The sequence below is a fragment of the Balaenoptera borealis genome (genome assembly GCF_965194805.1).
Source record: "Balaenoptera borealis genome assembly, chromosome: 13".
Classification (NCBI taxonomy): domain Eukaryota; kingdom Metazoa; phylum Chordata; class Mammalia; order Artiodactyla; family Balaenopteridae; genus Balaenoptera; species Balaenoptera borealis.
Window position 1 is genome coordinate 75,959,341 of NC_138870.1, and position 13,900 is coordinate 75,973,240.

Here is a 13,900-nt window from a genome sequence, read left to right on the forward strand (position 1 = left end):
TATAATGCTTATTCTAAAATAAAGACAATTTTTCAAGGATCTTTCAAAGATTGTTTTTAGTTCGGTGGTATAATTATGCTATTAAAAGGTATTTTTGGTCTACAAATGAGTGTAACAGTAATTTAAAAAGATACAGGTTGATATGGGGTTTGGACGTCAGAGTCTTAAGAGTGCAGTTCGTTAAAAGAACAAAGGCAGCTGTAACATGACAGGAGCTCTCTAAAGACACAGGGAAGAAAAAATGTCAATAAGCAGAAACTTACAGAAACTTCCCTTTCTTATTCAGTTAATTTTACAAAGGGACTTAATTCAAAATTCAATCTTAATACATAATATATAAAATCAAACTTGACAAAGTAGAAAACATCTCTCATGTCATAAATATGGTACTTGTATATACTCATTAACTGAATAATTTTTACTGATGGAAAAATATGGTATTAATAATCATTTAAAGTTTTCTCAGTATTTCAACAAAGTTGCTAACTTATGTTAATAATTTATTATAAAAACCAGCTGAGGGCAATCTGATTAATTTTGTTACCATAACGTTCAGATAACTGCTATTGACAACTTTGCATTAGTTAATGAAAAAATAAGGTCTTATCTTTAATGTGAAAAACTAATCTTTTCTAAAACCCAAACATTACTCTCCCCTGGGACTGCAAAAATTATCTCTTGTGCTACAAAGATTGAAGACAGTGGGTAGGAGAGTAGGGACAATATACCCACTTTCATTCTAGGGGCAAGATCATGCATATTAGAACACTGATTCACTGCAACACAGCCATAACATTTCAAGTACATTACAGAATCTTCATCAATTAGATTTTTTAAATTTCAAGTAGAAAAAAAAAATTCCCAAATATGATGTTCGAATCAATTTAAATATTCAAAAAGTTCAGTCCCCATTCAGAAACAGATAAACAGTATATTTATTAAATGAGTTAAGACAAATAAACTTTACAAATAGACAAATAATAAAAGGCTCAGTGGCTAAAATAGATGGTAAGCATCATTGAAAGAAATCAACACCATCACGGTATCTCAGTTGGCTTACACGTGTAAAAAGAAATTTTCAAAGAGCAATTTCACAGAAATGAAGCCAGTTTTTTTTTTTTTTTTTTGCTTATAAACAAATCACCATTTCTTGGTTCAAAACTGACATCTGTTATGAAAATTACCATATCACATATTTATAAGATGACAAGGAGTAACTCATCTTCAAAGTGCAAGTAAGTCTATTTACAACCACAAAAAAGGCAATGATGAGGAGAAAAAGGTTTTTAAAAAATATACAAAGATTAAAAACATTTGGGATGCAAAATTAAACAATTTTTTGGTTAGAGGATAAAAGAGAAAACGTGATTGAATTACAGATGCTGATTTCAGCTATACATACTATATAATGGGATCCAAGATCTTTAACAGCTTGTTTGCATTTTTTTCTACTCACATAATGCTCTGGAAATTTCTGGTAGAAATTACAGTGTCTCAAAGAGAGAAATACACACTAAGCATGTCTTGCTACTACTTCATGGATGTCATAAGACCCGTTTATGGATTAGAGTTGGTGTAAAAAGCCATTGCCTTGAGTTGAAAAATGAATACTGTAAAAGCTCAATACAAATCCTCCAAAGCACATGCACTTCTAAATCTTTTGGTAATTACATTCATGTTTAAGCATAACCAAAATAAAAAAGAAAACTGAAAACATTTCCCTTTTCTCTATTCCCTATGCCTTGTAGGCTCTCCAGTTGATAGGGTAAATTTTTAGAGCTGAAAGGGTTCTTCAAGATAGTCTAGTCCACCACCCTCATTTAGGGTAAATGATTTCCCCAAGGTCATGCAGCACGTTAATGGCAAAATCAAGACTAGAAACCAGGTCCTGACTCCTAGCCTCATATGCTTTCCAGCATATCATGCTACCTCTTTTTACAGTATGATTTGCTATAAATACCTGATGAATAATGTACAGTTACAAATGCTGACAGAGACAATGTTTTTCTAAGTCTTGCAGAGGCTAACTGCAAAGGACTGATGGAGAGAAAAAGATTCTCCCCCACCCACCAAAAATATCAAGCACCATCAACTAAATGTTTCTTTGCTGGGTCAGCACCCTCAGATGTTGTAGTAGTCCTCGTAAACTTTATGTCAGCCTGAGGATTGTATATCTGATGCAATCTGGGCCCTAACACAATGCCAGTTCCTAAAAGGTAAAGACAGGCAAAAAGGGGGAGAAGGTAGACAAAAGAAAAAAAGACTTAAAGACTCCAACTGGCTTAGAGATGGGCATTCCAGCATATGGTTAATTATTACATCTAAATATGTATATTTTTAGGACCTTTCCCACCTTTTCACATAATCTCATTTTACCTAATTTGTTATTTGGCCACTTAAGAATGAAAACAAATGTATCAAAGACAATGGTGGTCATTATTTTTTTTAAACTGTGAGACTATTTTAGACAAACTAAACTCTATGAAGAACATGTCAAACTGCAATGATTTCCTTAATTTGGTTCTATTAGACTGCCACCAAGGAATTAAAGGGGGTACTTCATGGGGCTGTTACCATCTTGAAATTTATTCCAATTGTGGTTAAAGAGAACAGACCGATGCACCATATATGTAGAATTGAGTAAAGAAGCTGAAATTTCTTTTTAAAAAAACATTGCTGTGTATTTATTTAATAAAAGGGCATATTTATTTATGTTTACAAACAAGTTTCAAAAACAAAAGGAAAACATGTATGCTTCTACTTATTAACCTTTTTCAAAATGCCAACAGCCCTCATGCTGTATGAAGGTTTCTAAGGATTTATTAAAAAAATCAATACAGTTCACTCACAGTTCACCAAGACATCACTGAACTAACATGTTTAGACAAAAACAAAAAGGACTAAAGTTTTCTTGTAGTTTGATAGTTTGATTTAATTTGATTTGCCTGAAATAACAAAAGCATTTCAAGCATCTTTCATTATGTAGTTGATGTCCTGCATTAAACAATCTACTAAATTCTGAACAAAGGTTATTAGCAAGTTTTCAAAAATTTTAAAAATTAAACAGTTGTTTCAAAACCATTAAGTAGTAAATGTATTTAAGAAACTAATTAGGACAGATGCCATAACTTCATTAGAACACCACTGCTCATGTTTTTTTGTTTTGTTTTGTTTGTTTTTTGTTGTTTTTTTAAACAAAGCATTAGTGTTATCTATTTGGCTATTAGTATTAGCAATTTATCTACAATATTTAACAAGGTAAATTGTAGGCAAAAATTTAGTACAGTTTCAATAGAAACACCCCCCCCCTTTTTTTCCTGAAAATACAGCAGTATTTGAAGGACTAATTTTTCTCTGCATCAGTTATAAGGAAGCTTCCCATCTATGAACAGGAACAAAAAAAGTATCTACAAACCTTGTAAACAGATCTGTATCATTTATAAACATAAATAATCCAAATTATTAACAGCCAACAGCAGAAATTAAAGCATCAATTCAATGATCCAGGGCTCTTTGCTTGCTTGCCCAGCTTTACTCCTCCCTCTCTCCCACCAAGGACTGAGATAAACTAAAGCTTTGCTAATACACTGTTCAGGACCATTCTTAGGTTCTACTGATGATCCACAGGTCAACTTAAGCTGAGTTACTGTTTCTGTCAGTTCATTTCTCCCACCCCCCAAAAAGCACCCTCAGTCTGGCAGAAAGCTTTGCTTTTTTTTTTTTTAAAAAAATAAATCTACATTCGTACAAGTGTGTCTTCTGTTGAAGTCCAAAGACAAGAATACTATCTTGTCCGTCACAATATGTGAAAAGACCCAGTTTCAATTTGTTTCTTTACAATGCAGCTAGTGTGCTAACATTCAGCTTACAATCAGAGTGATGTTTCCAAACTATGTAGTGGGCTTCCTGGGGATGAAGAGGTAGCAGACTTGTTCATTTCTATTGTAAGGTAAATCCCGCTGTCAACAGCATTGTTATTTTTGTTGGGAGAGGGTGGAGGACTGGAGTTACGTTTTGTAGGAGCATCATCTTCAGCATCAGTGTCATCAATAAGGGGGATGTGAGGCTCTGAATCTTCTATCCTAAACTCAGGATGTGTCATAAAGTTGTGAATTGAACTTCTTGATTCCGGTTTTTCTAACCCTTCATATAAAGAACTACGAAATGCATTCACCACTCGAATCTGTAAACATCAGAAAACACAGAAAGATATCAGTACGCCACTAGCTTAATTTAAAAATGGTTCATTTATGAGTTTGAATCCACAAACAGCTAGGTATGAGTGAATCATATTTGCATGTAATGCAGTGGGACTTGCAATACACTGTAAAAAAAAATGAATATTTTAGTAGGACGCTACAGACCAACAAAACCACATACTCTAAGAATTAAGAGGTGTAGAATTCAAAGTAATACTAAGAAAATCTCATTGTCACTGGCTAAGAATTTAATAGCCATTTTATAGGATTTTTTTCCCTAAAAAAACAAAATCAACAGAAAACAAACATAAAAGTAACCATACACAGCTTCAGCTAATTTTTTTAAATGAAAGAAATTATAATTTTTGAAAACAATTCAAATAAGTTAAACAAAGTCAAGCACAGAGGGTTACTATTAATCATGCTAGGAATCAGGGTGTCACCGACTATGAAAAAGCCAAGCAAATATAAGCTGAATGTCACAATGAACTCACATCTACCCCACTATGCCCTTAATTAAAAAATAAAAAGACAAAACCCAAATAAATATCTATAAAATGCCATTAAACAGCTATAAATATTTGAGTATATGCCATTTGTCAGTCAAGGTTAGTGTTTTTCTCTATAATAATAAAACAAATAAATTTACATACTACACTTCATTGGAAAGAACAGATTTAAAACAAAACAACACAAAACAAAAAGCCCTCTGGGATCCTTCTGTGAAAAATTTCCCCAGGAGAAGACACAAAGTCTTCTAGCATTTTCACCCTTAAACATATAGCTCAACAATTCACCTTCCTTCTCAGAAGTATGCTGTATGGATGAAGACAGGTTAATGAATAATCGACTCAAATACATTCCCGCACATACTGACATTAGGTCTCATTAACCCAGTGCCGTGAAGAGTTAAAAAAAAAAAAAAAAAAAAAAGACAAAATCCAAATAGTTGAGCATCTAGTATACATCAATTCAAATAGTGTTTGCTTTTGCTTTCTAACGAATCCTGTTTAGCAATGAAGACATCATTTACTCATAATGTTAAGAGAAGTAACTGATACTGATATTCCAAAAAAAAGATCACTAAAGTCATCTCATAAGTCACTAAATTCACCTCATAAGACAATGGCATGGAAAAAATTAATTTCTTCACAGGGATATTTGAATTTATTTTTTTGAAAATGCAGCAGTTTATGCCCACTTTTTACTGTATATATTTAAGGCATACAAGACTATTTGATATACATCTACACTATGAAATAATCACTACAATCAAGTTAATTAACATATTCACTACCTCACACAGTTATCATTTGTGTGTGTTGAGAACACTTGGGATTGTACCCTCCTAGCAAATTTCAAGTATACAATACAGTACAGTATTTTACCTGTAGTCACCATGCTATACGTTAGATCTCCAGAACTTATTCAGCTTGTATTACTGAAACGTTGTACCCTTTGACCAACATCTCCCAATTCCCCCTCCCTCTAGCCCCTGGTAACCACCATTCTACTCTGCTGGTATGAGTCTGACTATTCCAGATCCCCACTTCTAAGAATTTATCCAAAGGAATTGAAATCAAGATCTTGGAGCGATTCCTGCACTCCTATGTTCACTGCTGTCAGTGGCCAGTAGGCATAGAGAATACAAACTGGAGGACCAGCCAGCAAGTCTGGTGAGTGATGAGAGCTGCTCAAGATGACTCTAAAGTTGTTGCTTATTTGAATTGGTTGCTGGTATTGCTAATGGAGCTAGAGAAGCAGTTGAGATCTGTTTTGTTTTGACCAGTCTGGGTAGAGGGGAGTAGTGAAGAATCAAGGGGAAAATAAAAATCAATTTTTGAAACATGTTAAATTTGGGGAGCTGCAGAACATCCAAGTGAAAATATCCAGAGCTCAGAAGAAAGGTATGGGTTTAAGTTAGAGATTTGGGAGTCAGCAAAGCTCTAGGAGGGCAAGCGTAAAGAGTTATAAGCAGGTGAGTGCAGTGAGTATATTTGTATAAAAGATTACACTCACACCTGTGGCAGGTGAAATTAGATTCCTTTTTACCAAAGCTTTCCAGTTTTGCTAAGATTATTTTTCGTATCTGACAAAATGTATTAAGTTATCCTAGAACATCGAAGCTTGAAAGGATATTCGAGATAGTTTATTTCAACCACTTTACAAATAATGAAACTGAGCAACTGAGGACAGGTGGCTGCCTTGCTGGGTCACTACAAATTAGTGCCAGAATGTCTTAGAACCAAGCTTTCTGTACTCCCAACTCCAGGTTCTTTAAAGTCAATAAAAGAAGAGAACGTATGGACATCAGCTTTATAACTAACCTCAGTAGAAGAAGATACTTCCTAAGATTTAGGTCAGCACATTACAAGGACAGCTTAGAAATACTGCAAAGCAATACAATTTTCAATAAACAGTTCTCACATTAGGCACACACAATAACATCTAGATTAACTAGGGGCCACTGAGCCAGATTTGTTTTACTTTCTACTCATAAATAAGAAAGCACTCTCGATCTAAGGCGTGACACTGACCTAGTTTATACTTGCCCTCACCTGTTACCTTCTATAGGTAAAATTCTCACAGTACTGTAGTAATTCTGAGTAATTAAAAAGTGCCAACTGTGTGCATTATACTGTAGGTAGACAGAAAACTATTTTAATACCACAAAGAAATCAGTTTAAGCAGAAAATGATTACCCATCTTTGACAATCCAAACCTTACTGTTTATCTAGTCTTTTAACTCAATTCTTTTAATAGCTATTAAGACCTACTATGCACAAAACTATAGCTCCTAAAATTATTAGAATTAAGAAAAATTCAACAATCCCTATGTCAAGGAAATTTTTTAAACAGTAAATTATTGAGGAAAAAAAATCAGAGGCATGAATGAGGCACATATGGCAAACAAAAAATTGAAATGATTATTATGATCATAAAGTAATTTTAGGAAACTGAATATGTAAGCATTACATTAAACTTTAAGTAACAAATCAAATTAAGATCATGTACCCTGCTAAACCACCCATTTTCTTAAATATAATCCTAACTTTTGATAGTAGAAAATATTACTGCCCAAAACACTGTATGTAAGGAGACGGCTCTAAACTATGAGGCTACTTAATCAGTAGCTGATCTATCTTACCTTCTACGACAGACTGCCCATTTCTGAAATTTGTATTCATCACTACCTTTATTATGTGCACCATAAAGAATTTCAATGGTAAAGTAAAAGATACTTTGCAAAAGGGAATAAAATTCGAGGTTGCTTTTCAAAGCTGTGTACTTGCATATCAAATTTTCTCAAAGTGAGACTCACCTGTGTAATATGTAATGTTTTAATTACCTGGAATAGGGGTTGGAAAACATTTTCTGTAAAGGGCCAGATAGCAAATATTTTAGGTTTAGTGAGCCATACGGTCCCTGATGCAGCTACTCAATTCTGCCTTTGTAGTGTAAAACTACCAGACAGTAATTAAATGAATGAGCATGGCTATGTTCCAGTTAAAAACAGGCAACAGTCCAGATATGGCCCACAGGCTATGGTTTGCCAATCCTTTATCTGGAAGGCCAAATTTTCTCTCAATCTCTCCTTTCCGGGAAGGCGTAACTATTGATTTAGCAAAAGAATTTACTAACCGTGAAGACTGATATTAGAAGGATACACTTTATAAAGAAAAACTATAGAAAGTTTCCTCTTCAGATTTTTAAAAGATCTGACTAATAAGTGAGGGAAAAAAGATGCCCTCTCCAGAGATGTTACAAGCCTAGTATATGACAAAGTTGAAATGGATATAATGTCTTCATTTAGCACAGCAAAGACTCCAGATGGTTACCAGAGAGGATAGTGGGGGAGGGGGGAGGGATAAATTAGGAGGTTGGGATTAACATATACACACGGCTATATATAAAATAGAAAACCATAAGGACCTACTGTATAGCACAGGGAACTCTATTCAATATCATATAATAACCTATAATGGAAAAGAATCTGAAAAAGAATATATATATGTATAACTGAATCACTTTGCTGTACACTTGAATTAACACAACATTGTAAATTAACTATACTTCAGTAAAAAAAAAAAAAGGTTAAAAAAAAAGTCAAAGAAGTTTGACAAACACAGATATTTCTAAGATTATTCTATATTAGGGCAGGAAAGCAATGAGGAATTTACACCTTTCATTAAATGTATTAACACCATTACCCTCAATACATGTGCCCAGCAACTCACAGGTTTCATATATAGTTGTGCATCAGAAAAGAGCACAGAGCACATCACCTGAAGCAGGTGTGGGTGGCTATGTCTTCAAACAGAGTTTGTGCTTGATTTGATATTTAATATAAAGCCTGGAATACAATTATACAGAGAAATACAATAAATATGATACACCTAAGGTCATGTGATACCACTCCAAGTGAAAGAAGTCAATTACTTAAAATTTTCTGAAGTAAAAATAAACAGAATATATACCACCTAGGAGATAAACTTGTCAAAAAAGTTTAACATAAAGCTAATCAAGAGGAAACAACCAAATCCAGAATGCAGGACACTTTATAAGACAATTTGCCTGGATTTTTTTAAAAAGTCAATATTACAAAAAATAAAGGTAGAGAAAATGGATCCAGGTTAAAGGAGACTGAAGAGTCATAACACACGTTATTGAATGTCTTTCCTTTGATCCTGGATCAAAAAAGCTATAAAGGACATTTTTGGGGCAACTGGAGAAATCTGAATATGGACTGTATATTAGATAAAATGGTATCAAAGATAGATTTCTTGGACGTGATTATATAGTATGATTATAAAGGAGAGCACATAGTGAAGTATTTAGAGATGGCATTTATGATATCTGCTACTTACTTTCAAATGGCTCAAAAAAAAGTATATATTAATATTATATAGATAAAGCAGACATCATAAAATATTAGGAAGTGGTAAATCCAGGTGAAGATTATTCATGTATTAATCTTTCAACTTGTCTGTCAGTTTGAAATTTTTCAAATTTAAAGTTTTGAGGGGAGGGATTAAGTCTCAGTTTGGCTCCTTCCTGTGGGATATAAACAGATGCTTACTTTCCATTCTAGCCTCATCAACTCCTTACATTCCATTACTCTTTTAGTATCAAACTATGTCAGCTGAGGTCTGCTTTCCTCAACCGCCAAATTCTGTCAGGTCAGCTTGGGAATCATTTCCTTTCGGTAATTTTTCCTGACTTCTCAGGGTGGGTGAAGGACCCTGTTATAACATTCTCTGTTTCATTACCATGTAGAAATCCCCAACTCCTTGTTTGCTTCCCTTACTAGATGACAAGATCTGGAGGTTCTAGCAGCCTTGGCATATGGTAGGCCTTCCACTGTTTATGAAATACAACTAAATGAACACTAATAGTAGGAGATGAAGGGATGAGTGGTAATATGTCCTCGAAAGCCAGGAATAATATGAAATCCATAGGAGGGAGGCATGCATCTGACATCAGCCATCCCAGGAGTAAGGCCAGGCAATTTGCATACACCATTTCATTCAGGTAGGTAGTACCACAGTAATTTCGAAAAGGAAGATTCCTATCTGTCCACGTATGTAAATTTAACATCCTGTCTAAATATTACAGGGTCAGTTTGTCTTTACAGCACTTGTCTGCTCTTTGCTCTACATCATGCTGCCTCTGCTTATCAGCCATGGACAAGTCATTTAAACTCCAAGTCAGTTTTCACACCTATAAAATGGGGATAGTTCCTGTTCTGGCTGTTTTGCAACACTGTCAAAAATAACAAATGAAAATTACTTAAGCAAAGAGTGAACAGATAGGCTCTGCGTAAACAGCATTGTTTTCTCCCCTCAATTCATCCTCTCCCCAGCTTCCCAAGGTTCCTCTAGTCCTTAGTTGGCTAAAGACCAAATGGAAAAGATAGGTTTCTGGCCAAATCAGGTATCTTAGCTGACTTCAAGGGTAGGCATGAGGAATGGGTGGGTTTGTATCTTTAATGACTCTAATATACTAAGAATCCACCACGGACTCAAGACACTAATTCAGAGTAAGAACGATAAAGGTTATAAGACTTCTGGAGAGTTTACTAAAAACCTTTTACTAAAAGTCATTTACTAAAAACCTGAAAGAAAATCTGTCATTCTAGTCAATTAATGAAAATTATGACCTGTAATAATTCATCAATATAAATCACATGATCATCTTTCAACAGAAGCAGAAAAGCACTTGACAAAATTCAACATCCATTTATGATAAAAGCTCTTAACAAAACAGGTATAGAGGGAACATACATCAACATAATGAAGGGACAAACCCAGAGCTAACATCATACTTAAGAGCGAAAAGCTGAAAGCTTTTCCTCTAAGGTCAGGAACAAGACAAGGATGTTCACTCTTGTCACATTTATTCAACATAGTACTGGAAGTCTTAACTAGAGCAATTAGGCAAGAAAAAGAAACAAAAGGCATCCAAATTGGAAAGGAAGACATAAACCTGTCACTGTCTGCAGATGATATTATATATAGAAAACCCTAAACACTCCATCAAAAATCTGTCAGAACTAATAAACGAATTCAGTAAAGTTGCAAGATACAAAATCAATATGCAAAAATCTGTTATATTTCTTTACACTAATAACCTATTTGAAAGGGAAATTAAGAAAACGATCCCGGACTTCTCTGGTAGCACAGTGGTTAAGAATCCGCCTGCCAGTGCAGGGGACACAGGTTCAAGCCCTGGGCTGGGAAGATCCCACATGCTGCGCAGCAACTAAGCCCATGTGCCACAACTACTGAGCCTGCGCTCTAGAGCCCGTGAGCCACAACTACTGAGCCCGTGTGCCACAACTACTGAAGCCCGCATGCCTAGAGCTCAAGTTCCGCAACAAGAGAAGCCACCGCAATGAGAAGCCTGTGCACTGCAAGGAAGAGTAGCCCCCGCTCACTGCAACTAGAAAAAAGCCCGTGCGCAGCAACGAAGACCCAATGCAGTCAAAAATAAATAAATTAAAAAAAAGAGAAAACAATCTCATTTACAACTGTATCAAAAAAATAATAAAATATCTAAGAATAAATTTAACCAAGGAGGTGAAAGACCTGTATATTGAAAACTACAAGACATTAATGAAAGAAACTAAAGACGACACAAATAAATGAAAAGATACTCCATGTTCACAGATTGGAAGAATTCATATTGTTAAAATGCCCATATTACCCAAAGCAATACAGATTCAATGAAATCCCTATCAAAATTCCAATGCCATTTTTCAAAGAAATAGAACAAACAATCCTAAAATTTGTATGGAACCACAAAAGACCCCAAATAGTCAAGGCAATCTTGAGAAATAAGAACAAAGCTGGAGGCTCCCTGATTTCAACTATATTACAAAGATATAGTAATTAAAACTGAATGGTACTGGTATGAGTTTGCATAAAAATGGACATATAGATCAATGGAACAGAACAGAGACCCTAGAAATAAACCCATGCATATATGGTCAATTAATTGACAATAAAGGAGTCAAGAATATACAATGGGGAAAGACAGTCTCTTAAATAGATGGTGTTAGGAAAACTGGACAGCCATATGCAAAAGAATGAAACTGTACCACTGTTATCTCACACCACACAAAAATGAACTCAGAATTGATTATAAAGACTTTAACATTAGACCTGAAACCATAAAACTCCTAGAAAAAAACATAGATGGTAAGTAAGCTCCTTGACATAGGATGATGATGATTTTTTGAATCTGACACCAAAAGCAAGAAAAGCAAAATTAAACAAGTGGGATTACATCAAACTAAAAAGCTTCTACACATTAGAGAAAACTATGAACAAAATGAAAAGGCAACCTACAGAATGGGAGAAAATATTAGCAAATCATATATCTTATATAGGGCCAATATCCAAGATATACAAAAAACCTGTACAACTTGATAGCAAGAAAACCAAACAATCCAATTAAAATATGGTCAAAAGATCCAAACAGACATTTTTCCAAAACCTATCTACAAATGGCCAATAGGTACATGAAAAGATGCTCAATATCACTAATCATCAGGGAAATGCAAATCAAAACCCACAATGAGATATTACCTCACATCTGATAGAATGAAACAGAAACAACCTAAGTGTCCACTGATGAATGAATGGATACAGTATGGTGTACGCACACACACACACATAGAGGAACATTATTTAACCATAAAAAGGAAATCTTGATATTTGTGGAAACACAGATGAACCCTGAAGGCATTATTATCCTAAGTGAAATAAGTCAGACAGAGAAAGACAAATACCGTATGATCTCTCTTACATGTGGAATCTAAAAAAAATGAAACCCAAACCAAGCTCATAGATACAAAAAACAAATTGGTTGCTGCAAGAGGTGGGAGGTGGGCAGTGGTGTGAGAAATGAGTAAACTTAAAAAAACAAAACAAAACAAAACTGAAAAAAAATTAAAAGAAATGCACTTTCCCTACTTCTTTGGAAAACTTAATAGAACATTTTCTTATCTAGGAAGCAATCCTAAATTAAATTGATTATATAAATGAAAAAAACCCACATAAATACCAAAGAACTTTGAAGCTTATACAGGGATGCAGTCTCAAAACAAAACAAAATAAATTAAAAATTCACGGCAAGGCCACAAAGTCCAAGCTAAGAAGGCAAACACCTGGCTATATGCTCAGAACTTTTCTTCAGGGTACTAACTTACTTTACAAACTGAACAAGATACAAGTCAGAATGCTTAAGTTCATTTTTAGCTTTAAAAATGCAATTTCTTGGTTCTGTTAGATCAGTTTCAAATCACATGCTTTTGGGAATCATGCAGTATGGAACATGTTTAAAGGCATATACTCAAAAATGTATAGTCGTTTCACAAATTCTAAGCTACAATTTTATTCCCCATATTAACTATCAGAGTTAGCATAGAGACAAGCTCACAGATTTCATGTCTGATCTTTGGTTGCAATTGTTCCACCTGTTATCTAACCCTCTAAGAAATAAAACAACCACAACGACAACACTTTGAGGTCTCAATCCACTTTACGAAAAGAAAGCTTTATGAAAAGCCTGAACAATGAATTTAAACATTAAGGAGAAAATGAGAAACGTTAGGTGTGTGAAGTAGGAAATGTTAATTTCATGCACTTAGGAACACACACTCACACCCCACAGTAGTAGAAGCAGTAGAAGAGGAAAACACTACATGTGTAGGGGTAGAAATATTTGTTACATCATGATGCTGGCTGGCGATGGAGGGTTGCCGCCTTAGAGCCCCCTGAATGGAACTTCCACTCTGGAAAGCATTCACTACATCCATCTGCAAGGAATCAGAGATTGTGACAGCTTGCTCAGCAAGAGAGAGAGAGAACAAGAGAAAGGACCATTCCATCTATCAACATATAAAAAGTAAAGAAAAAGGCACTTTTTACAGAGCAGATAAATAGGCAAGAGTAGCATTTGGAGATGAAGGGGGGGAAAAAAGCTAGGAAAAAAGGAGCTTAGGGGCATATAGACACATTCTTTCATGGTCAGTTAAAACTTTCACTCATTCCAGGCACCAGTACTATTTTTCAAAAGAATAAGTTTTGTGGGTTGGGGAGGCTAGAAAGGAAGCAAAGGAGCACATTCAAACCTCCTCCCCAGGTGCAAAGCCCTCAGCTCCCGCTCCCATCGTCTCTCCTACCTCTCCACCAGAC

The 13,900-nt window shown here is 34.9% G+C and overlaps 1 protein-coding gene across 12 annotated transcripts in view; it reads right to left on the bottom strand.

The window, feature by feature from the left end:
- Positions 1–911: 911 nt before the first annotated feature.
- ATP2B1 (ATPase plasma membrane Ca2+ transporting 1) overlaps positions 912–13,900 on the bottom strand; it is a 129,746-nt gene continuing 116,757 nt past the window's right edge. For 6 of the 12 annotated variants that reach the window (XM_082351795.1, XM_082351797.1, XM_082351793.1 and 3 more), the window contains 2 exons: positions 13,435–13,521; positions 912–4,183 (listed from right to left, as the gene is read on the bottom strand). In XM_082351795.1, the coding sequence (XP_082207921.1) occupies positions 3,872–4,183; positions 13,435–13,521 (399 nt within the window). In that variant the 3' untranslated portion in view covers positions 912–3,871. Of the gene's footprint in view, positions 4,184–13,367; positions 13,522–13,900 lie in introns of all 12 variants that reach the window. The other 6 variants (XM_082351794.1, XM_082351787.1, XM_082351789.1 and 3 more) reach the window with 3 other exon arrangements.